Source organism: Ornithorhynchus anatinus, chromosome 3 (genome assembly GCF_004115215.2).
Source record: "Ornithorhynchus anatinus isolate Pmale09 chromosome 3, mOrnAna1.pri.v4, whole genome shotgun sequence".
NCBI lineage: Eukaryota > Metazoa > Chordata > Mammalia > Monotremata > Ornithorhynchidae > Ornithorhynchus > Ornithorhynchus anatinus.
In genome coordinates, this window is record NC_041730.1 from 127039133 (window position 1) to 127063674 (window position 24542).

Sequence of the window (24542 nt, forward strand, 5' to 3'; positions counted from 1 at the left end):
ATGAAAAGTCCCATTCTCCCCACATCACTTTTCTTCATAAATAGCAAAATTGTTGCTGTATAACAGTAACAGTGAAATTCCACTTCTGCTATCAGCTCACCCGCCCCCGGGGAAGAAAGTTTGATTTGATTGCTGACAGGCTCACACATGTGCTTGGGGCTATATTTCCAGTCTGCTTCTCACAGAAAGCCTGGGAGACTAGGGTCCCAAAAACACTTAATCCACCATCACTGGTAATAGCTCACTGCCAGATACAATGTCTCTCAGAGACACAGGGTATTTATCTCTCTCTCTCTCTGTCAATGGCAGATCCTGAATGTTTGGCCCACCTAATTCCTCATTTCCTCTCCTCCAGAAGGCAAGAAGGCAGGAGAAAGCATATACACGCTCTGGTTCAGCCAGCACCTCATTCTACCCACCTCGTTTATTTTTGGGCACTGTAGCTAACTGTCGTTGTTGGGTAGGGATTTTCTCTATTGGTTCCTGAATTGTATTTCCAAGCATTTAGTACAGTACTCTGCACACAATAAGCGCTTAATAAATACGACTGAAGAAATGAATGAATGAAATATCATAAAAAAAGTTTAATGACTCACCCAAGGTCACACAGCAGACAAGTGGTGGATCTGGGATTACAACAGAGGACATAGGTCCTCTGGCTCCCAGGCCCAAGTTCTTTCCACTAGGCCCCACTGCTCTCAACATAGGAGTATGTTCACAGTGGGAGACTGGAGTCTTCAGTTAGCAGGAGTCTGACTCCTACACAACTAGCTCCTTTTTCCTTTTTTCCCAGCAGAAGGTAGTAAATGGGTAAAAAAGGTTCTTCTACTCTTTCCACCTGGGAAACTTGAATTCCTTACACAAAAGAGAGAATCAAGCTTCTGACCATGATTTTTCTCTGTTATTTACCCAAGAAACTCTGGTGAATTCTATGATTTTTATCCCTTTGGTCAGCTGGAAAATAAGAATATTCCTCCTCCATGGCATATAGCTAGAGTGCTTTTAAGGCTGGCTGTTTGGTATTGTCTTTGTTTCTCAATGTGAAGTATGAGCTGGGCAGGGCAAGTCCTTGGAAGGACAGAACTAGAGACCAAGTTGCTCTAATGCCCCTTGCTTCATATGTCTCTGTCCCCAAACCCATGTTTCTAAGCACTGAAAATCAATGCAAAGAAGAAGCTTTTTTCCATCACTGCACCCCTAGGCATGTGCTTTCTGCAGCAGCAAAATGGCTACCTGGAGCCCTGAATGAAAGGTGGACCACTCCAAAGAATCCAGGGGTGGTGGGGAAGAGAGGTGGAGACTCCATTTCTCTCCACTCCAGGGATGGCACGATGTAGCCAATTCCCTTCTGGATTTGAAGGGACAAAATGAACTCATTTTCTCAATCAGTATCCACAACAGCAACATGGCAGAGTTGAAAGAGCAGAGACCTGGGAGTGAGAAGACCCGGGTTCTAATCATGGCTCAGCCGCTTTTCAGTTATGAAACTCTGCGCAAGTTACTTAACTTCTCTGTGCCACAGTTTCCTCATCTGCAAAATGGGGATTCAGTACCTGTTGTCATTTCTACTTAGATTGCGAACCCTAACTGGAATAGGAATCTGACCTCGTACCTACCCCAGAGCTTAATATAGTTCTTGGTACATAGTAAGTCCTTAACAAATAGCACAATTATTATTTTTTCATTATTATATATTATCTCATTATTGTTTTATTAATAATATAACAACCTTATTAGCCTAATATTACATGTGTAGAAACTGAAACTTCCAGGTTCTACACATTTTCCTGCCTAGCGGGGGAGGAAAATTACCTTTGACACTGAAGAGCCAGCAGAGACATGAGAGAAGGGAAGAGAAACAAGAGTGATGGCACTTTTAAGCTTGAATATCATTAAGTATGACTATCTATGGAGGTGCTCTTTATACACAGAGAAGATACCACTCATGCTGAAAACCACCCATGACTATATGTGTGGCTGAAACCGCCAATTGAGGACCCAGTGTCTCAGCCACAGTGTGCTCACAAAAAAGCTGAGCTTTGTTGTGGTGGTGTCATTATTATCATTATTATTGTGGTATTTGTTAAGCTTACTCTATGCCAAGTACTATGCTGAGCACTGGGATAGATACAAGCTAATCAGGTTGTACATAGTCTCAGTTGGGGTTCACAGTAAGAGGGAGAACAGGTATTGAATCCCCATTTTACAGCTGAGGGAACAAAGTCAAAAATAAGTTAAGTGACTTACCCAAGGTCACACAGCAGGCAAGTGGCAAAGACTGATTAGAACCCAGGTCCTCTGACTCCCAGGCCCAGGCTCTTTCCAGTAGGCCAAGCTGCTTCCCTAATGTTTTAAACTCTTACCGTATATTTCTAAATATCCCTGCAGTATGTCTTTTTAAATGTAACTTCATTTATAATTCACATGCCAAAATTTTCGTAAGAATGAGAAGTGCTATCATTCATTTCACTCATTCAATGATAAGTATCATGTTTACACTTATGTGACTGCTACTTTCCAGACTCAATAATGACCCTTACTGAAAGTATCTTTTTTGGATTCCTCACCATCTGCATCTGATACATGCTTGAGTTGTGGAAAATAGTGATGGCTTAGATCACAACATTCATCTTTTGTGCTTCATTGACACTTGGAATAAAGTAAAAAAACAACTTTGATGAAAAATAAACGAATAGGCATCTCTAAGACATGAAATGGAGAGCTTTAGCCAGGAGTATATCTCTAGTTTAGAGTTGAAAATTGCTAACAAAAATAAGGCTGAATGATTGCGACACAGATGGTTATAATAATGGAGTCAGTTATAATTAGAAAACACTAGAAGTCAGTCATTTCCCAGCTGAAGCACATTTCCACATAATTACCAAAAAAACTTTCACCAAAGAGAGGTTCCATTGTCAAACTATGAGAGTGAGACTATGATGACTTCACTTCCATTGAAATAGATCGGGGACCCAGGACAGTGTCCTTTGTATTGCTATGGAAAAGTATTCTCTATCCCACTTACACCGTTTCTTTTGACATATATTCCATCACCTTATTTTGACTGTCCAATTGTGTTTTTGTGTTATTGAATAAGGGCTTATTATGTGGCAAGCACTGTCCTAAGTGCTATTAGATATAAGATAATTAGGTTGGACACGGTCCGTATCCCACATAGGGCTCACAGTCTAAGTCAAGCCAGGAGGATTTAATCCCCATTTTGCAGATGAGGTAACTGAGACACACAGAAGACAAGCAGACAAGTGGCAGAGCCAGAATTAGCCAGAATAAGATTAGAATCGTAGGCCAGGGCTCTAAGGGATATTAGATCGAGTTCAAGCCTCAGATTGACATTTTCCGGGTTTGACAAGCCCTCAGCCTTCCCCTACACTGGACTGCTGAATGAAACCACAGGGAAGCCTGACCCGTTTCCCATCATGACACTCTGGGCCCCTGTACTGAGAAGCCCTGAGAATCCAGGACTGAGAGGGATTGAAGAAGAGACAGTGTGAAGCCTCTCCAAATTTTAGAGTTAGGAACTTCAGCTGGGCCTGCACTCCTGATGTCCAGGCAGCACCCTGAGATGCCACTCACCAGATTAGTTGAGCTCTGTGTTTTTATACTGTCTTGCCTATCGTGTCTGTCACCAAACCCTTCCTTTTCACACTGAGTCTGTGGAAGGCCACCTATGTATTTTTCCCAGCGCTTACTACAGTGCTCTGCACACAGTGAGCACTTAATAAATAATAATAATGGTACTTATTGAGTGCTTATTATGCACCAAGCACTGTTCTAAGTACTGAGAGAGACACAAGTTAATCAGGTAGGACACAGTTCCTGTCCCACATTGGCCTCACCCTCTTAATCCCCCTTTTTAGAGATGAGGTAACTGAGGCACAGAGATGTGAAGTGACTTGCCCAAGGTCGCACAGCAGACACGTGGAGAAGCTGGGATTAGAAGTCATGACCTTCCAACTCCCAGGTCCACGATCTATCCGCTTTCAGACTTTTACTACTTCTATTTGAGAGCAATCCCTACCATAACCTCCAGTTTAATCATTGCAGACAATTCAAGGACAGAGTTAAGCATCTAACAATAACCACACTCTGAAATTGACAAGAATAACAATAACTATAATTATGGTACTTGTTAAGCACTTATTAGTTGACAAGCACTGTTCTAGGCACTGGAGTAGATACAAGTTAATCAGGTTGGACCCAGTCCCTGTCCCATATACGGCTCACAGTCAGTCTTAATCCCCATTTTACAGATGAAGTAATTGAGACACAGAGAAGTGACTGACTTGCCCAAGGCCATACAAGAGACAAGTGGTAGAGTGGGGTTTAGACCTCAGGTCCTTCTGACTCCCGGGCCCATGATCTAGCCACTAAGCCACACTGCTTCTCACAAGAATATCGGCCCAAGCCGGGCTCTTTAGTCCTGGACAGACACATGACCTGCCAACATTCAGAGCAAATTCCAGGATCAAAAAGGAAGAAGTCATGAAGTCTTTGGATCCAATCCCCTGCCCTTGGGCTTCCTGAACATATGGTCCTTTCACAAAGATTTCCAAGGGTGAAACCTCTTCAACTTCTCTCACTGGCTTGTTCCTGTGTTTCTGTGTTTTGTCACCTTCACAATCAAGGTCTTCCCTATATTCCAACAAAATCTGTATTTATAGAGCACTTCCTGTGTACTGGACACTGTACCAGGTGCTTGAGAGAGTATAATACCATAAGGTTGGTGGACTTAATCCTTGCCCTCAAGGAGCTTACAGCCTAGAGGGCGGAGACAGACATTAAAATAAGTTACCCATAGAAGAGATGGCAGAATATAAAGATATGTATATGCATTTTCACGACATATTTTGCGCAGCGCTGTTACATAATAAGGGTATGTGAATCCTTGAAATTGGAAGAAATAGCTTGGGCTCATAAAAGCAGCATCAGAATGGGTGAGTACTATAGCACAGGTTTTACTCGAGGTGGAGTTCTGCAAGAATGCAGGCCCTGTATTTGTGGACCAACTGCCCGTATTAGAAAATAAGCATTGCTAGCTGTTTCTTCTCCAAGCTAAACAACCCAAATTCCTATTTCCCTTTTGTTGCTCTTTTTTGAAATCTTTCCATATTCTCTATATTAATGGGATGAACAAAAGACACAAAAGGGATATGGGTGAAATTCACCCATGGGTGTGTCTGTGGCTGAAAAGGTTCATATGGGACTCACAATCCTGACCATACACAACTCTCCAATGATGGTGTGGTCAAGGCTGGATAAAAAAGAAATATTACTTTCCAGATTCCTGCTTGTCAGATTCTTGTAAAGACATCCCAGTATCATCTAGATATGTTCTAATAATGGCAATATGCTGACAATAATAATAATAATTACTGTAGTATTTGCTAAGCACATACTATGTGCCAGGCACATTACTTAGAGCTGGGGTGGATACAAGCAAATGGGGTTGAATTCAGTCCCTGTCCCACATGGGGCTCACACTCTTAAACCCCATTTTATAGATGAGGTCACTGAGGCTCAGGGAAGTGAGGTGACCTGCCCAAGATCACACAAAAGACATGTGACAAAGTCAGGATTAGAACTCAGGCCCCTCTGACTCCTTGGCCCACACTGTAAGCACCCAATAAATATGATTGACAAAGTGACACTGAGCCCTTGAAAAATGACCCTATGGAAATGACCGATGAGCTGGCATTGCATCCTAAGAGCAGTGAGGCTGAGATCAAACTTTCCTATTATACTGATTAGGATTATACTGATGATTATACTGATTAGGATTTCATGCAGCTGCCTTCGCATAGTGTAGCTCTCTCCCCATATCCCTCTCCCCATATCCCTCTTTCCATTCTTGTTCAAACACCTTGAATGGGTTGTAAACAGCCAGCCCTTGCACTCTCTCTCTTACAACTCTCTTCTTGACTCTCTACAATCTGTTTTCTATCCCCTTCACTCCATCGTGAGGCCACTCTCTCCAAGGTCTCTAATCCTCATCTCCTTGCAAAATCTGACTTCACCCTAATCCTCCTCCATCTTTTAGCGTCATCAATCCTATAGCCCACTCCCTTCTCCTGGAAACACTGACTAATCTTATTTTCTGTTTCAGTTCTCTCTTGCTTTTCCTTTTATCTCCGTCTCTAATCCTTCTCCGTCTCCTTGGTCGCCTTTTCCTTTAACTCCCACTCTCCAACTAACTTTAGTCTTAAAGGAAGACTCCGTTCTGTTGCCCTTCTCCTTTCTGGAAATACTGACTAACCTTATTTTCTCTGTAGCAGTTCTCTCTTGCATTTCTTTTTATCTCTCTGTCTGATCCTCTTCCTCCAACTCCCACTCCCTTTCTGTTGTTCTGTCCTTTAAGACTCGGTTTTGGTCGCTCTTCGCAAACTACATTCACTTCCTTGGGGAGTTAATCCTCTCCCGGGGCCTTAACTACCACCTCTCTACACATAACTCCTAAATCTGCCCTGCTACCTCTAACCTCTCACCTTCTCTAAACCTTGCTGTTCCACCTACTTCTAGGGCTTCTCTACATTAATGTACCTATTGGCACTCAGTCTGAACATGAACTTTTCATCTTCAACCTCACATCTTTTCTTCCCCTTAAGTTCCCTAAAACACTTGACAACACCATCATCCTTCCCATCTTTGAAACCATAACTTTGGCATCATCCTAGAATCCTCCCTCTCTGACCCTATATTTGGTCTGTCACCAAATCCTGCTTGTCCTTTATAATAATAATAGTAATAATGTTTGTATGCATCTGAAAGCTGGACAGTGAAAAAACGGGGTAGAAAGAACACTGATTCTTTAGAAATGTGGTATTGGAGAAGGCTTTTGCGAACACCATGGACTGCCCAAAAGAAAAACAAATGGATTTTAGAGCAAATTAAACCAAAGTCGTCTTTGGAAAGCCAAATGACTCGACTTAGATTAGCATATTTTGGACACATAATCCGGAGGACTAATTCTCTGGAGAAAACACTAATGCTAGGAAAAGTCCAGGGAAAAGGACTTTGTGGAAGTCCTGTGGAAGAGGAAGAACGGCAGCTAGTTGGAAAGAGACCATAACAACAATAATGGAAGAACCATTAGAAAGGTTGCGGATTATGGCATCCACGACATTCTGGAGAAAGCATATCCAAGGAGTCGCTGTGAATCAGAAACAACTTGATGGCCCGTAATAATAATTTGTTAGGCACTTACTATGTGCCAGGCACTGTACTAAGCACTGGGGTAGATACAGCAAATCAGGTTGGACACAATCCCTGCTCCACATGGGCCTCACAGTCTCAATCCCCATTTTAAATATGAGGTCCTGGAGGCACAGAGAAGTGAAGTGACTTGCCCAAGGTCACACAGCAGACAAGCAGCAGAGCCAAGATTAGAACCCATGACCTTCTGACTCCCAAGGCCATACTTTATCCATTACACCATGCCACTTCTCCATATCATTTCTAGAATCCACCCCTTCCTCTTCATTTAACAGGTCACCACACTGGTCCAAGCATTTGTCATACCTCGGCTTAACTGTTCATCAGCCTCCTTATTGATTTCCCTTTCTCCAGTCCACAGTTCACTCTACTGATCAAGTCATCTTTCTAAAAGATGCTTTGTGCATATCTCTCAAATGATTACAAGCCTCCAATCGTTGCCAATCCCTCTTGGCATCAAGAAGAAATTCCTGACCATCAGCTCTAAGGCCCTCCATCGGCTCTCTCCTCCCCTACTTACCCACTCTCTTTTCCCACTACATCCCAGCGGGCATACTTTGTTTTTCATGAAGCCAACCAACTCAGTGTTCTTCACACATATCTCTTCCATTACTGACCTCTTGCTCAATGTTCCCCTCTCCGTTCCCCTTACGACCCAATACCCGGAATTACCGCCCCCTTCATATCCAACAGGCCACTGCTCTCCCCATCTTCAAAGTCCTTCTGGAATCACATTGCCTCCTGGAGGCCTTCCCTGATTGATTTCTATGGTACTCACACCTCCCAGTCCATAGCAGAGTCCTTGAGCCCTCAAGGCCTAAGTGGTCCAAAGGCCAAGTGATTATTTGGAGAAAATATTAGCACATGTAAATTGGTTATTGGATTATTTCTTCTAGCATATTCCCGGGTATATACGACAAGCTCCTTGCTGGCAATTACCAGATCATCTTTTCTCTCTTAAGAGTGGGCCCCTAATAATTGCCATTTCTAAATATTTTCTAATTCTCCTTGAGTTCTTAAAAATAATGGCTAGATGTTCTCCAATTACCTCCACTGATTACACAAGTAACCCAAGATGCATAACTGCCCTCACTGATTTGAATGTAACTTTTTATGAGATATTCTTTAACTATGTATTTCCCTCATCTAGTTTTGCTTTCCTAGCTTTCACAGAGCTAGTTTTTTACTCTTGTAACATAGTCCTATTTGATCATTTTTTAAAATAGTAAAGTAGAATTGCCACCTGTTGGCAGTTTCTTGTTGGTTAATTTCCTATTGTTCAATCTACGGGGGGGAAACATTTTGCCTAAGTTATATTACTTTATATTACATATTATACTATATATTATATATTATATTTAAATGATTGAATAATTTTTGTTTATACTTTTTAAAATGCATCTTCATTCAGGCTTTTATTTTTTCTACTCTTACCCCTACCAAATTATGCTATTTCCTTGTGATTTTTGTTATTGATATAGCTTAATGTCCCCTTCTTATAGCTTTCCAGAATTCATTGTTGATCTATTTCTCTCTGGGCCCTCCACACTTACTCTCTTTTCCCACAATACACAACTCACCTTTCATTTCTCTATATGCCCTGTTCTCATTTCTCTTACTCCTTGCTCATCCTCTTCCACCTATACATTTCCTTTCACACTCTTCACATCTTCAAAGCCCTTCTGAAAGCCCAACTTCTCTAGAAGGCTCTCCCAAATTAATTTTTCTTCTTCCCAGGTCAGATCCACCAAATACCACCTCAGCAGTGCCACAACAATTAACACATTTATACACTCATATCACATCTGGACATATCACCGAGCCTGGAAATCAGCAAGACCTGGGTTGTCATCCTGGCTCTGCCATTTGTCTGCTGTGTGACCTTGGGCAAACCATTTCACTTCTCTATCCCGTAAAATGGGGATGAAGACTGTGAGCCCCATGCGGATATGGATTGTGTCAACACGATTATCTTTTGTCTACCCCAAAGCTTAGTATAGTGCCTGGCATGTAGTAAGTGCTTAACAAATACCACAGTTATAACTTACCAATTAAGCACTTACTCATCTTTATATTCATTTATCCTTTCTCTTCTACCTGTGTATTATTTGTGTCTTTCTCCCTCTTTAGACCATAAGAAGCTGTTTGAGGGCAGAGATCATGTCTTTTAACTCTATTATACTCTCCCAAGTGCTTAGTACAGTAAAACTCTCTTACACTGTACTCTTCCAAGGGCTCAGTACGGTGGTCTGCATGCAGTAAGCACTCAACAAATATGACTGATTGACTGCTCTGAGCAGAGTAGGTGCTCAATAAATACTATCTACTGGTTGACTGATTGATTCAGAGCTCTGGATTCAGGCTCTACATTAGTATGGTTTATTTCAGACCTTAGGGACGCCCTGCAGTGCAGTCAGTTTCCATCAACTACTTTGGCTCTTAGGATGTCTTTCTATCTTGTCAGTCAGTCAGTTAATTGCATTTACTGAGCACCTACTGTGTGCAGGGCACTGTACTAGGCATTTGGGAGAGTACAATAGGGGTCCCTCCTACTAGTTCTCTGAGCTTTTAAGAATATGCTTTCCTAAAAAATACTTAAAATGTCATCACTGGAACAAGCCAATTGTCCATCCAGCCCCGGATCCGTCTCGGGTTGTAGCAACAGGAACCACGGCGAAATTAAATGGCAGTAGGCCTCTTTGACATCCTTCCAGGATTCAGGAATGAACCATTTTGCATCTCCCTTTCCCTCTACATCCCTGGTTTTTATTTTAATAATCCACTGTGCCCTCTCAACTGTTCATTTATCCAAACCTTTCCTATCTACTCATATTTCTGGCACACAAAACTTCCTGTGGTAGCAAATTCCATCTGCTTACCGCATAATGGGTGGAACAGCCTTTACTTTCCTCAGTTTTAAGCCTACCACCATATATGTTGACATTTATGACAACTGTCAGTGTTTACTGTGTGCAAAACACAGTCCTAAACCTTGGGGAATGGAACAAAGACAGTAACTCACACAAGCAAGATTCACCATGAGCACTTACAACCCATTAAATTGTAAACTCACCAAGGGCAAGGATAGACCCAAGTCTACTGCACTCTCCCCATTGTTCAATGGAGGTGATCAACTACTAATAGATGAACGGTCCCTAGTTTAGAGGAGGCATATTTTAAATGAGAGGGGCAGACAGGCAGATAAGGAAAGAAATGGGTAGGCCAAACAATAGTAGTAGCGGAAGATTTAAGTGCTTACTATGTGCAGAAACAACTCTCAAGCTTCATTCATTCAATAGCATTTAGTGAGCACTTACTATGTGCAGAGCACTGTACTAAGTGCTTGGAATGCACAATTTGGCTACAGATAGAGACAATCCCTGCCCATTGATGGGCTTACAGTCTAACTGGGGGAGACAGACAAGAACAGTAGCAGTAAATAGAATCAAGGGGATGTACAACTCATTAACAAAATAAATAGGGTAATAAAAATATAAACAATTGAGCAAATAAGCACAGTGCTGAGGGGAGGGGAAAGGAGGGGGGAGGAGCAGAGGGAAAGGGGGGAAAGGGGGTTAAGATGAGGGGAGGTGAAGGGGGACGGGCAGAGAGGCTGCAGAGGGAGCAGAGGGAAAAGGGGAAGCTCAGTTTCAGTCTGGGAAGGTCTCTTGGAGGAGGTGAGCTCTCAGTAGGGCTTTGAAGAGGGGAAGACAGTTAGTTTGGCAGAGATGAGGTGGGAGGGCATTCCAGGACAGCGGGAGGACGTGGGCCAGGGGTCGACGGTGGGATAGGCGAGAACGGGGGACGGTGAGGAGGTGAGCGGCAGAGGAGCAGAGCGTGCGGGCTGGGTAGGAGAAAGAGAGAAGTGAGGAGAGGTAGGAGGGGGCAAAGTGATGGAGAGCCTTGAAACCTAGAGTGACAAGTTTTTGTTTCATGTGGAGGTTGATAGGCAACCACTGGAGGTTTTTAAGGAGGAGAGTGACATGTCCAGAGTGTTTCTGCAGGAAGATGATCCGGGCAGCGGAATGAAGAATAGACTGGAGCGGGGAGAGACGGGAAGAAGGGAGATCAGAGAGAAGGCTGACACGATAATCCAGCCGGGATATTATGAGAGCCTGTACCAGTAAGAGAGCCGTTTGGATGGAGAGGAAAGGGCAGATCTTGGAGATATTATAAAGGTGAGACCGGCAGGCCTTGGTGACGGTTGCACCTGGAGACTATCCAGTACTCTACCAGTCTTGACCATGGGAGGGAGAGTCAAGTAGAGTCATACCCATTCCATTTCTAGTTTGGCCAGTGGCCAGAGAGTGGAAGGCAATGTGCTACCAGTGAAAACTATCTTGTGCTGGGCAGCAGAGGCATGGGAGAAAGTCGAGGGTGGAGACTCAGGATTACTGTGTGGAAGGAGGCAGTGGTAAACCACTTCTGTATTTTTACCAAGAAAACTCTATGGATCCACTATCAGAACAATGGCAGATGGAGGTGGGGAGTTCTGGGAGAGATATGTCTATGGCATCACTATGGGTCGGACACGACTCAGCATAAGACACAACATTGTCCAGGAAATTACATCAAGTGCTAGGAAAGAATACACAGGTGGAAATTAGATAAAGGGGAAGCGGGGACTGACTACTTGTTGTGTTTTGTTTTGTTGTCTGTCTCCCCCTTTTAGACTGTGAGTCTGTTGTTGGGCATGGGTTGTCTCTATCTGTTGCTGAATTGTACTTTCCAAGCACTGAGTACAGTGCTCTGCACACAGTAAGCACTCAATAAATACGACCGAATGAACGAATGACTGACAGCAGATACATAAGGAGACTCTGGGCAGTCAGGCTGGGTGAATCTCGGAGCCGAATGAGAAACTGTAAATGGAAAGGAGCAGTCGCTGGAGTCAGACCTAAGGGAATTAAACGTCACAGAGGCGTGGAGAGGAAGTCAAATTGAAAGTCAAAAAGTGAAATGAACATTTGGCAAGGAGCACTTACTCTGTGAGGAGCAATCAGTCAATCAGTGTTATATCTGAGCTCCTCCTCAACGTGTCTGCTAATTCCCAAGTGTTCAGTGCTCACATAGTAAGGGCTCAGTAACTACCACTGATTGATTGATGACTAGATCCAGATCCTACCAAATGCTTGGGAGAGAGCAATAGATTTGATAGAAGCAATCCCCGCTCTCAAGGAGTTTACGGCCTAATGGATATATTCAGCACAAACAACAATCAAAAACAACCTCAAAAACAGAAGGGCCTCCAGGCTGCAGGGGGTGACTCAGTACTGATGTTGTGGAAATGGTGAACTACAATTCTTTGTCCTGTCCAACCCCTTCAAGATAGTGTAAACTTTAATCAAATTCCCTATCAGCCTTCATCTGCCCATTCTAGACTGTGAGCCTGTTGTTGGATAGGGATTGTCGCTATCTTTGGCCAAATTGTACTTTCCAAGTGCTTAGTCCAGTGCTCTGCACACAGTCAGGGCTCAATAAATACAACTGATAGAATGAAGTCTCACAGTCTAGAAAGGGGGAGACAGACAACACAACAAGTAAACAGGCATCAATATAAATATAGTTATAGATATATACATATATACACAAGTGCTGTGGGGCGGGGTGGGGCTAGAGCAAAGGGGGTGAGTTCAAGAATTCATTCATTCATTCATTCATTCAATCATATTTATTTAGCACTTCATTGTGCAGAGCACTGTACTGAGCGCTTGGAAAGAACAATTCAGCAACAAAGAAAGATGATCCTTGCCCACAAGAGGCTCACAGTCTAGAAAGGGGGAGACAGGCATCAAAACAAGTAAACAGGCATCAATATAAATAAATAGAATTATAGATATGTACATATATACACAAGTGCTTTGGGGCAGGGATAGGGGAGTAGAGCAAAGGCAGCAAGTCAGAGCGATGCAGGGGGTGCAGAGGAAAGGGGGAGCTTAGTCTGGGAAGGCCTCCTGGAGGAGGTGAGGCTTAATTAGGGCTTTGAAGGGGGGAAGACATGAATGCTTACTTCATTCAGTCTCTCCCTGATACATGCCACACTAAGATGGAACCAAGGAGGTGGAAAACCCATTAAATGTGACTCCATCCTAACTGAACTGTGAGCCCCACGAGAGACAGGGACTCTGTTCAACCTGACAACTGATAATAATAATAATAATGTTGATATTTGTTAAATGCTTACTATGTGCAGAGCACTGTTCTAAGCGCTGGGGGAGATACAGGGTAATCAGGTTGCCCCACGTGGGCCTCACAGTCTTAATCCCCTTTTTACAGATGAGGAACTGAGGCACAGAGAAGAGAAGTGACTTGCCCACAGTCGCCCAGTTGACAAGTGGCAGAGCAGGGATTTGAACCCATGACCTCTGGCTCCCAAGCCCGGGCTCTTTCCACTGAGCCATGCTGGCAACCCCAGTGTTTAACACAGTGCCTGGCACAAAGTAAGCACTTAAGAAAGACTGAAGGATCTTCATTCATTTCATCTCTTCTCATTCAGAAGCTGCCCTATCCTCCTGTTCATCTCAGTTGTTCTTCCCTGAACTTTGTTCGCCTCCATTAGATCCCTCCTAAGATTGTGATGCAATTATCTGCAGTATTTCGGAGGCGCCATGCATTTAGAGTGGCGAATTTATGCTTTTGCCTTTGTTTTCTATTCCTGTCTAGAATGGCTTCTTGATTGATCTCCCTTCATCCCATCTTTCTAGACTGTGAGCCTGTTGTTGGCTATAGGGGATGTCTCTATCTGTTGCCGACTTGTACTTTCCAAGTGCTCAGTACAGTGCTCTGCACACAGTAAGCACTCAATAAATACGACCGAATGAACGAATGACTGACAGCAGATACATAAGGAGACTCTGGGCAGTCAGGCTGGGTGAGTCTCGGAGCGAATGAGAAACTGTAAATGGAAAGGAAGCAGTCGCTGGAGTCAGACCTAAGGGAATTAAACGTCACAGAGGCGTGGAGAGGAAGTCAAATTGAAAGTCAAAAAGTGAAATGAACATTTGGCAAGGAGCACTTACTCTGTGAGTAAGCACTCAATAAATATGACTGAATGAATGAATGAATCTTTCAGATCATGCAATCCCCTCGAACACAACAGCCTGCCTGCAAGCTTATCTGCTTATTTTTTTACCAATTTATCTCTTGATGTTCATTGTTTCAATCAACCAATCAGTGGTATTTACTGAGGGCCTCCTGCCTACAGAGCAGTGGACTAAATTATTGGGAGAATACAACAGTGTTGGTAGATACATTCCCTGCCCCCAAGGAGCTTACAGTCTAGAGAGGGAAATAGACAATAATATGAATTACGAATATATACATAAATACTGTGGGACTGGAGTGAGGCAAATATCAAGTACTTGAAGGGTACAGATCCAAATCTATTTTCTCATTCTTCTAGCAATCAATCAGTGATATTTATTTATATCTACTTCACCTAACTATTGCATTCATTCAATCATATTGATTGAGCACTTACTGTGTGCAAAGCATTACACTAAACTCTTGGGAGAGTACAGTAAAACAACAGACACATTACTGCCCAGGAGGAGCTTATTGTAAGCTTGTTAATTTATGACTGTTTGATTATAAACTCCTTAAGAGAAATGGTTATTTCTTCATGTTCTGCAAGTACCTAGTAATAATAATGTAAATAGCATTGATGCTCAGCTTTCTTCTCTAAATATCATGAATTATATTTTTGGCTGATTGCTTCTACTAATATTTCCATTGACCTTTAGACCCTCATCTAATTTTGCCCTTAGAAAGAAGTTAATCAAATCAAGGAATGAAAATGAAATCAGAAGAATTAAAGCAAATGAGATGAAGTGGCAGAAGATTCAGGTTTTTTATTTTCTTGTTCCACACCTAACTACTATTATACTAGTAGTGGCATATATCGAGTGTACACTTGGAGCACTGAACTGAACTAGTGGCATTTGGGAAGTAAAGAATAAAGAAGGGGCAGGTTTCCTGTCCACAAAGAGCTTACACTCCAATGGGGGAGATACCATGTTGTGGCAAGACATGTGTCTGTTCATTCTTGTACTCTCCCAAGTGCTTAGTACAGTGTTCCGTACACAGCAAGCGCTCAATAAATATGATTGGTTAAACTGACTCTGTCCTCTCCTGGTTTTCCTCATCTTTCTGGCTGGTCACTCTCAGTTTCCTTCACGGGCTTCTCCTCCCCCTAACTGTGGGGATCCCTTGAGGTTCAGTTTTCGGTCCCCTTCTATTCTCCATCTACACTCATTCCCTTGGAGAACACATTCACACCCACGGCTTCAACTACCATCTCTATGCGGATGATCCCCAAATCTACATCTCCTCCCCTGATCTCTCTTCCTCTCTCCAGGCTTGCATCTCCTTCTGCCTTCAAGACATCTCTACTTGGATGTCCTCCCATCAGCTCAAACTTAATATGTCCAAAACGGAGCTCCTTATCCTCCCACCCAAACCCTGACTCCTCTCGGACTTTCCCGTCACTGTAGATGGCACAACCATCCTTCCCATCTCACAAATACATAACCTTACTGTTATCCTTGACTCCGCTCTCTCATTCAAACCACATCTTTAATCCTTCATAAAATCCCGTCAGTCTCACCTTCACAACATCGCTAAAATCCGCCCTTTCCTCTCCATCCAAACTGCTACCCTGTTAAGACAATCACTCAGCCTATCCCGACTGGAGTACTGCATCAGCCTCCTTCTTACCTCCCAACCTCCTGCCTCTCCCCACTGCTGTCCATACTTCACTCCGCTGCCCGGATCATCTTTCTACAGAAACGTTCAGGGTATGTCATCCGCCTCCTCAAAAATCTCCAGTGGTTTTCCATCCACCTCCATATCAAACAAAAACTCCTCACCATTGGCTTTAAAGCAGTCCACCACCTCACCCCTTCCTACCTCACCTCACTTCTCTCCTTCTACAACCCAGCTGGCACACTTGGCTCCTTTGGTGCTAACCTTATCACTATACTTCCATCTCACCTGTCTCACCGCTGATCCCTGGCCCATGTCCTACCGCTGGTTTAGAACACCCTCCCTCCTCAAATCTGCCAGACAATTAATCTCCCCCTCTTCAAAGCCTTACTGAAGGCACATCTCCTCCAAGACACCTTCCCAGACCAAGCCCCACTTTTCCTCATTTCCTACTCCCTCTATGTTGTCCTGACTTGCTCCCTTTGCTCCTCCCACCCCTCCCCGCCCCACAACACTTATGCATATATTTCTAATTTTATTTATTTATATCGATGTCCATTTATTTGTATAGATGTCTGTCTTCTCCCCTCCAAACTATGAGCTTGTTGTGGGCAGGGACTGTCACTTTTTATTGCTGTATTGTACTTTTCCAAACACTTAATACAGTGCTCTGCACACAGTAATGCTCAGTAAATGCAATTGAATGAATGATTGAACTAAATGAATGAATGAAAAAGGTCAGTAATATCAACCACTTTACCTTCTTCATAAGAAAGTTGAGAAAGGTGCCACTCAGGGTTGAAAGGATGAGGATGAAAAAAATAATAATGATAAGAAGTAATGTTAATTTGGTGTTTATTAAGCACTTACTATGTGCTAAGAATTTGGATATATACGAGGTAATCAGGTCAGACAAATCCCTTGGCTCACATGGGACTTGCAGTCGAGAGGGGCAGGAGAACAAATATTGAATATCCATTTTACAAATGAGGAAACTGAAGCACAGAGAACCTGAGGTCACCCTGCAGGCAAGTGGCCAAATCAGGATTAGAACACAGATCCTCTGACTCATTCATTCAATAGTAAAGAAGCGTGGCTCAGTGGAAAGAGCATGGGCTTGGGGGTCAGAGGTCATGGGTTCGAATCCCAGCTCTGCCACTTGTCAGCTCTGTGACTGTAGGCAAGTCACTTAACTTCTCTGTGCCTCAGTTACCTCATCTGTCAAATGGGGATGAAGACTGTGAGCCTCACGTGGGACAACCTGATCACCCTGAATCTACCCCAGCACTTAGAACAATGCTCTGCACATAGTAAGCGCTTAACACATACCAATATTATTATTATTAGTAGTAGTATTTATTGAGCACTTACTATGTGCAGAGCACTGTACTAAGCACTTGGAATGTACAATTCGGCAACAGATAGAGACTCAAGCCCTAGCTCTTTCCACTAGGCCACACTCCTTCTCAGGACCTTGAGTAACTTTGCTCCTGAACAAAGTGTGGTACAAATATTTTCTCTCACTGGAATCATGCATGGAGGAACACCCAGGGCATCCCTTTATACTTTTACAACAATCTACTCTTTTCTCCCTACCTAGAGAAAAAGAAGGATTTACTTGACTGCATAGTAACAATCAAGATTTTAATTGCCCAAAAGTCCTTCCATGGTTACCACAGAAAGTCCCACATGCCCACATGTCTCTGTCCTGGCTCTTGCAGGGGAGGAAGCAGGAGCAGCAGTGGTATTGGTAGGAATACCAACGAGGGCCAAACTCTTCCAGAATACCCCGGCCCTCATTGGGATTATTGCTGCACCTGTGAGTCACTCCTACTCTACAGACCCAACATGAAGATGTCAATTCTGGTATACCTGAAGTTGGCATATCCATTTGAGGTGTCCATTTGAGGAGCAGTATGGCCTATTGAAAAGAGCACGGGCCTGAGAGCCAGAGGACCTGAGTTCTAATCCTGCATCTGCCATGTGCCTGCTGTGTGTGTGACCTTGGGCAAGTCACTTCACTTCTCTGTGCCTCAGTTACCTCTCTGTATAATGACAAGGTCCCTAGCCCACAAGGGGCTCCCAGCCTAAGGAAGAAGGGAGAATACATATCAAATCCCCATTTCATAGATAAGGAAACTGAAGTACAGGAGAGGCTAAACAAATTAGTCCAAGGTTACCCAACAGGTAAGTGAGAGAGCTGGGATTAAAACCGGGGTCTTCTGATTTCCAGGCCTGGGCTCATTCCACTAGGTCTACTCTACTTGGCAAGCATCTTTTATCAAAGGCAACCTATATGCTAATGCATATATCTATAATTCTATTTATTTATATTGATGCCATTGTTTTCATGTCTGTCTCCTCCCTTCTAGACTGTGAACCCGTTGTTGGGTAGGGATTGTCTCCATTTGTTGCTGAATTATACTTTCTAAGCATGCAGTACAGTGATCTGCACACTGTAAGCGCTCAATAAATACGATTGAATGAAAGAATATGCATTGCCCCGGTAGGCGTGGCTCAGAGCACGGGCTTGGGAGACAGAGGTCATGGGTTCTAATCCCACCTCACTACTTGTCCGTTATGTCACCTCGAGCAAGTTACTTAACTTCTCAGTGCCTGAGTTACCTCATCTGGAAAATGGGTATTAAGACTGTGAGCCTCTCGTGGGACAACCTGATTACCTTGTACCCCCCAGCACTTAGAACAGTGCTTGGCACATAATAAGTGCTGAACAAATGCCATCATTATTACTATTATTACCCTTGGCAAAAACAGACTTTTTCAACTTCAGTATCTTGTATCGCTATGTTTTGCATAGCATAAAGCCAGCCACAGAAACCATCTGGAATCTGACACAGAAAGACAAGATTGTTATTGGCAATTAATCAGTAGTATTTACTGAGTGCAGAGCACTGTGTTAAGCACTTGGGAGAGTACGATACTAATATATGAATTTGCCTTCTGCAGATGAACCTCCAACCAATTCAAGAGTCCTTCAGATGATTTATTATTAATAATAATGACAAACCTGTGCTATTTGTCAAGCATTTACTATGCATCAATTACTGTTCTAAGAGCTGGGGAATTCTTTGATTCAGCAGTGGAAAGAGCACGGGCTTAGGAGTCAGAGGTCATGGGTTCTAATCCCGGCCCCCGCCACCTGGGCAAGTCACTTCACTTCTCAGTGCCTGAGTTACCTCATCTGTAAAATGGGTATTAAGACTGTGAGCCTCACGTGGGACAACCTGATGACTCTGTATCTCCCCCAGCGCTTGGAACAGTGCTCGGCACATAGTAAGCGCTTAACAAATACCAACATTATTATTGGCCAAGCAGCCTGAGCAGATTCCAGCCATTCGATTAGATGTGCCAGGACATAAATGCCAGAAGCATTTCAGATTGATAACAGATTGGTTGTATGGTCACTAGAGGGTGGGGCCAGGACCGGGGGAGGATTTGGGAGGGGCAAAGCACAAACACTGGTTACCACTACGTCCCTCGCCACTTCTAGAAAGAAGCAGGTCATCAAATATGGGATAATTCACACTTAGTACAGAGGAGTCAAGACTTCCTGGATTCTAATCCCAGCTCTGCCACATGCCTGCAGTGTGTCCTTGGAGAAATCACTTAACTTCTCAAGCCTCAGCTTCCACATCTCTAAATTGGGGATTTAATCCCTGTTCTCCCTCCCACTTAGACTTTAAGATGCATGTGGGGCAGGGATATGATTATCTTGTTTTAACCCCATTGCTTGGTAAACACTTGTAAACACTTAACAAATAGCACAGTTATTATTATTGGGGTATTAAGAAGGAGAGAGATCTAACAGCAAGAGCAGTGGACTGCAAATTAGAAGATCGGCTTTTCCCATTATTAAGGAACTAAACACTGATCTAAACCTGCAAGTTAATTAGGTCAGATCCAGTTCCAGGCCCACCTGGGGCTCGCCGTCTAAGTAGGAGACAGAACAGGTACCGAATCCCCATTTTGCAGTTAAGGAAACTGAGGCACAGGGCAGTTAAGTCACTTGACCCAGGTCACACAGCAGCCCAGTGACACTTGGGAATAGAGCCTAGGTCCTCTGGTTCCCAGGGCCATGTTATGTCCACTAGGCCATGCTGCTTCCCTATTATGCTTTGCCTAATTACCCATGAAACTCATCTGTAATTTCTCAATACTTCTTTTCCCCACGAATACTGGCTTTTTGGCAAAGCAGATGTGGGACCAGAACACATAACGTCAGTGAATTCATTGATGACCATTCCAGAAAGGAAAGGAAGAGACTCATTTCCACTCTAATCGCAGACCCCGACAGAGGAAGGATGTAAGGCAATGCTGACCTCAGGGGCCAACCTTAAAAATAACCTGGCTGGTTTTCCAGTTTCTGCATTTCAATAACGTTAAGTGATCGTGGGCCAACAACTCCCAAATTGAGGATGATAAGCAACGAGCGCCATATGAAGAGGCCATTGGCCCTTCCTGGTGCTTGTCCACGAGTGGGCCAGAAGCCAAAATTGCCTAGTGAACTGCTGAAGTGCAGCTTTCCTGTACTACGAGGATGTCCTCTGAGCCTCAGTCGAAAAGCCACAGGAGTGGGAGGCCAGATCATTTTTTTATGGTATTGGTTAAGCGCTTAATACGTGCCAGGCACTGTAGTAGGGGTAGATACAAGGTTGTCAGGATGGACTCAGTGCCCATCCTGCATGGGGCTCACAGTCTTAATCCCCATTTTACAGGTGAGGTTACTGAAGCACAGAAAAAAGAAGTGACTTGTCTGAGGTCAAACAGCAGACAAGTGGTAAGGCCAGGATTAGAACCCAGGTCTGGCAGATGATCATATTTATTGAGCGCTGTACTAAACATCTGTCTCTATCTGATGCCGAATTGTACATTAAGCGCTTAGTATAGTGCTCTGCACATAGTAAGTGCTCAATAAATACTATTGAATGAATGAATGAATTTGGGAGAGTACAATATAACACACACATTCCCTGCCCACAGTTCTGATACCCAGGCCCAGGCTCTAGTCACTAGGCCAAACTGCTTCTCTTAGCTTCTAATCCCTGCACATCCCCCACCCTGCCACCAGCCTGGAACTAGTAGAAACCAAGCAGCTGGGAATTAGCAACAATAGTCACATCCTTCCAAAGAGTGTCACCACCAGAAAAGACCCTGCAGATACAGAGATGACGTAAGGCGGTACTACAATCGGACACAAACCCAGGAACCGAGGTTGGAGTTGACACTTTCCTGTTTCGGTGGTTCTCTCTTTCCAACGTGACCCTCCCGAGTGCCCTCCCAGAGGCAGGGGCATGGCCGGGTTGGACCCCGAAGCCCGAGAGACCAAGGTTTTTCAAATACACCGGATAACATCGGCACCGGCAATTATTGTGGCTGTCTCGCTCCACCGTCTGCACCCAGTTGGCAGAGGATGGGAGGAACGGGCCGGGCTGAAGAGGGATTGGGGAGAAAAAGGGGGCAGCTGGGGATGGGGCGAAGCAGCATGGCTTAGTGGAAAGAGCCGGAGCGTGGGAGTCAGAGGTGAAGGGTTATAATCCTGGCTCCACCACTTATCAGCTGTGTGACTTTGGCAAGTCACTACTTCTCTGTGCCTCGGTTACCTCGTCTGTCAAATGGGGATTAAGCCTGTGAACCCTCCGTGGGACAACCTGATGACCTTGTATCTACCCCATCGCTTAGAACAGTGCTCGGCACAAAGTAAGCGCTTAACAAATACCATCATTATTATTTAACACAGGGTCATATCAGTGTCGACAATAATCGTGGCTGGGCTACCAGTTGGCAAGGGATGGGTGGAATGGGCCAGGCTGAAGAGGGATCTGGGAAAAAGGGGGCAGCGGGGCTGGGGTGCGGGGGAGGTGCCCATGTAGGTGTCCATCGTGTGAAGATGTGCAAGGGCCTGTGAGGGGTGAGTATATTATTATTATTAGTAGTAGTAATAATGATAATCACATTTATTGAGCACTTACTGTGTGCAAAGGACTGTACTAAGTGCTTGGGAGAGCACAACATAGCAACAATCAGAAGCAGCGTGGCTTAGTGGAACGAGTACCGACTTGGGAGTCAGAGGTCATGGGTTCTAATCCAGACTCCTCCAATTCTCCGCTGTGTGACTTTGGGCAAGTCGCTTCACTTCCCTGTGCTTCAGTTCCCTCATCTGTCAAATGGGGATGGAGACCCTGGGCCCCACGTGGGACAATCCGAGGACCGTGTATCCCCACCAGCGCTTAGAACAGTGCTTGGCACCTAGTAAGCGCTTAACTAATGCCATCATTATTATTCTCGGCCCACACCGAGTCTGGGGCGGGGTTGGGGGGAGGGAAGGGGAGACAGACAGTCTGGAGGGGGAGACGGACGTTGCTATAAATAGATTGATAGATTTAAAAAATCGTCTGTTTTGTCATGAGTGGTGGGTGGGGGTGAGAGAGAGAGGCATGGAGACAAGGGAGGCAGAGGGCCAGGGGAGTCTCTGTGCCCGCCTGGCCGACCCCTGGGCACAGGAAGGAGGGAGGGTCCCAGACTGAGGCCCCCCCTTTCCCTCTTGCCCCCCACGCTCTGCTCTTCCCCCTTCCCCTCCCCTCAGCACTGTGCTCATTTGTATATATCATTTATTACCCTACTTATTTTGTTAATGAGGTGCATATCTCCTGGATTCTATCCCAGCTCTGTCGCTTGCCAGCTGTGTGACTTTGGGCAAGTCACTTAACTCCTCTGTACCTCAGTTACCTCATCTGTAAAATGGGGATTGAGACTGTGAGCCCCACGTGGGACATCCTGATCACCTTGTATCCCCCCAGCGCTTAGTACAGTGCTTTGCACCTAGTAAGCGCTTAACAAATGCCCCCATCGTTACTTCTCTTGATGATGTTGTCTTGTTTTTGTTTTGTTCTGTTTTGCTTTGCTGTCTCCCCCGTTTAGACTGCGAGCCCGTCATTGGGCAGGGATTGTCTCTATCTGTTGCCGAACTGTACACTCCAAGCGCTTAGTACACTGCTCCGCACTTACGAGAAGCGGCTTGGCTCAGTGGAAAGAGCCCGGGCTTGGGAGTCCGAGGTGGTGGGTTCAAATCCCGCCTCAGCCGCTTTGGGCAAGTCGCTTCACTTCTCTGTGCTTCAGTTTCCCATCTGTAAAATGGGGATGAAGACCGTGAGCCCCACGCGGGCCAACCTGATGACCCTCTATCTTCCGCAGCGTTCAGAACGGAGCTTGGCACAGCGTAAGCGTTCAACAAATGCCATCATCATCATCATCGTCATCGTCTATACGATCGAATGAATGAAGGAAAGGGTCGGCGCCGGCCCCACTTACTTGTCCAGGACGAAGTAGAGGTCGAAGGCTCCGTGGCAGGAGCGCTGCTGCTGCTGCTGCTGCTGCTGCTGCTGCTGCTCCTCGTCCCCGCCCCGGCCCTCCTCCTTCTTCTCGCCCTCCTGGTGGTTGTGGTGGTGCCGGTCCCGGTCCCGGTCCCGGTCCCGGTCCCGGAGCGGCTGGCCCCGAGCCCGGTCCTGCCCGGGCCGGTCCCGCAGAGCGCCCTCCGAGCCCCGCCGCGCCCGGCCCGGCCCCGCCGCCCCGGGCCCCGCCGCCCCGGCCCCGGGCCCGGCCAGCAGCAGCAGGACCAGCAGCAGGACCGGCAGGACCAGCAGCAGGACCAGCCCTCGCCTCTCCATTTTCACCTCCTCTCCGCCTGGCCTCGGTCCCTCTGCCCGGCCCTCGGTCCCTCTGCCCGGCCCTCGGTCCCTCTGCCCGGTCCTCGGTCCCTCTGCCCGGCCCTCGGTCCCTCTGCCCGGTCCTCGGTCCCTCTGCCCGGCCCTCGGTCCCTCTGCCCGGCCCTCGATCCCTCTGCCCGGCCCTCGGTCCCTCTGTCCTGCCCTCGGGCCCCCTGTCCGTCCCTGTGTCCCTCTGTCCGGCCCTCGGTCCCTGGGGCCGGGCCAGTCCGGGCGGGGGCTCCGGGGACTCCGGGGTTGCCGCGGACGGTGGGATTTGCTCCTCCCGCGGCCCCCCTCCCTCTGCCCACTCCTCCTTCCCTTCTTTCCCGTTCCCTCCCTCCTCTCTCCCTGCCCCCTTCGCTCCCCTCCCTCCTCTGCCCACTCCTCACTCCTCCTTCCCTTCTTTCCCGTTCCCTCCCTCCTCTCTCCACTCCTCTTTCCCTTCTTTCCCTTCCCCCCTCCCTCCTTTTTCCCTCCCTTTTTTCCCGTTCCCTCCTCCTCCTCCTCCTCCTCCTTCCCTGCCCCTTTCTCTCCTTCCCTCCTCTCCCTCCTCCTCTTTCCCTCTTCTCCCCTTCCCTCCTCCTCTTCCCCTGCCTCCTTCTCCCTCCTCTCCCTCCTCCCCCGGCCTCCCGGGCCGGCCCCCTCTTTCTCCTCCTTCTTTCTCCTTCTTGCAAGGAAGCGGCTGAGTTGGTGGGAACCGCCCGGCCCCGGCTTCCTGCAAGCCCGCCCGGGCAGCTGGGGGAGCTTGGGGCAACAGGGAGTTGGAGGATCTGGAGCAGCTGGGGGGGGGGGCGAGGATCTGTGGGAACTGGGACGAGGGGAAGGGAGCTGGGGATGGGGGGGGACATGGATCTGGGGGAGCCAGGAGCTAGGGGAACTGCGAGG

The 24542-nt window shown here is 45.8% G+C and overlaps 1 protein-coding gene across 1 annotated transcript in view; it reads right to left on the bottom strand.

Moving 5' to 3' along the window:
• Positions 1-23618, bottom strand: part of ANTXRL (ANTXR like) — a 125090-nt gene extending 101472 nt beyond the window's left edge. Inside the window, exons 1-2 of the mRNA XM_029059895.1 lie at positions 23553-23618; positions 23263-23456 (exon numbers count right to left, since the gene is read on the bottom strand). Coding sequence (XP_028915728.1) covers positions 23263-23456; positions 23553-23618 — 260 coding nt within the window. The remainder of the gene's footprint in view (positions 1-23262; positions 23457-23552) is intronic.
• Between the last annotated feature and the right edge of the window lie 924 nt (positions 23619-24542).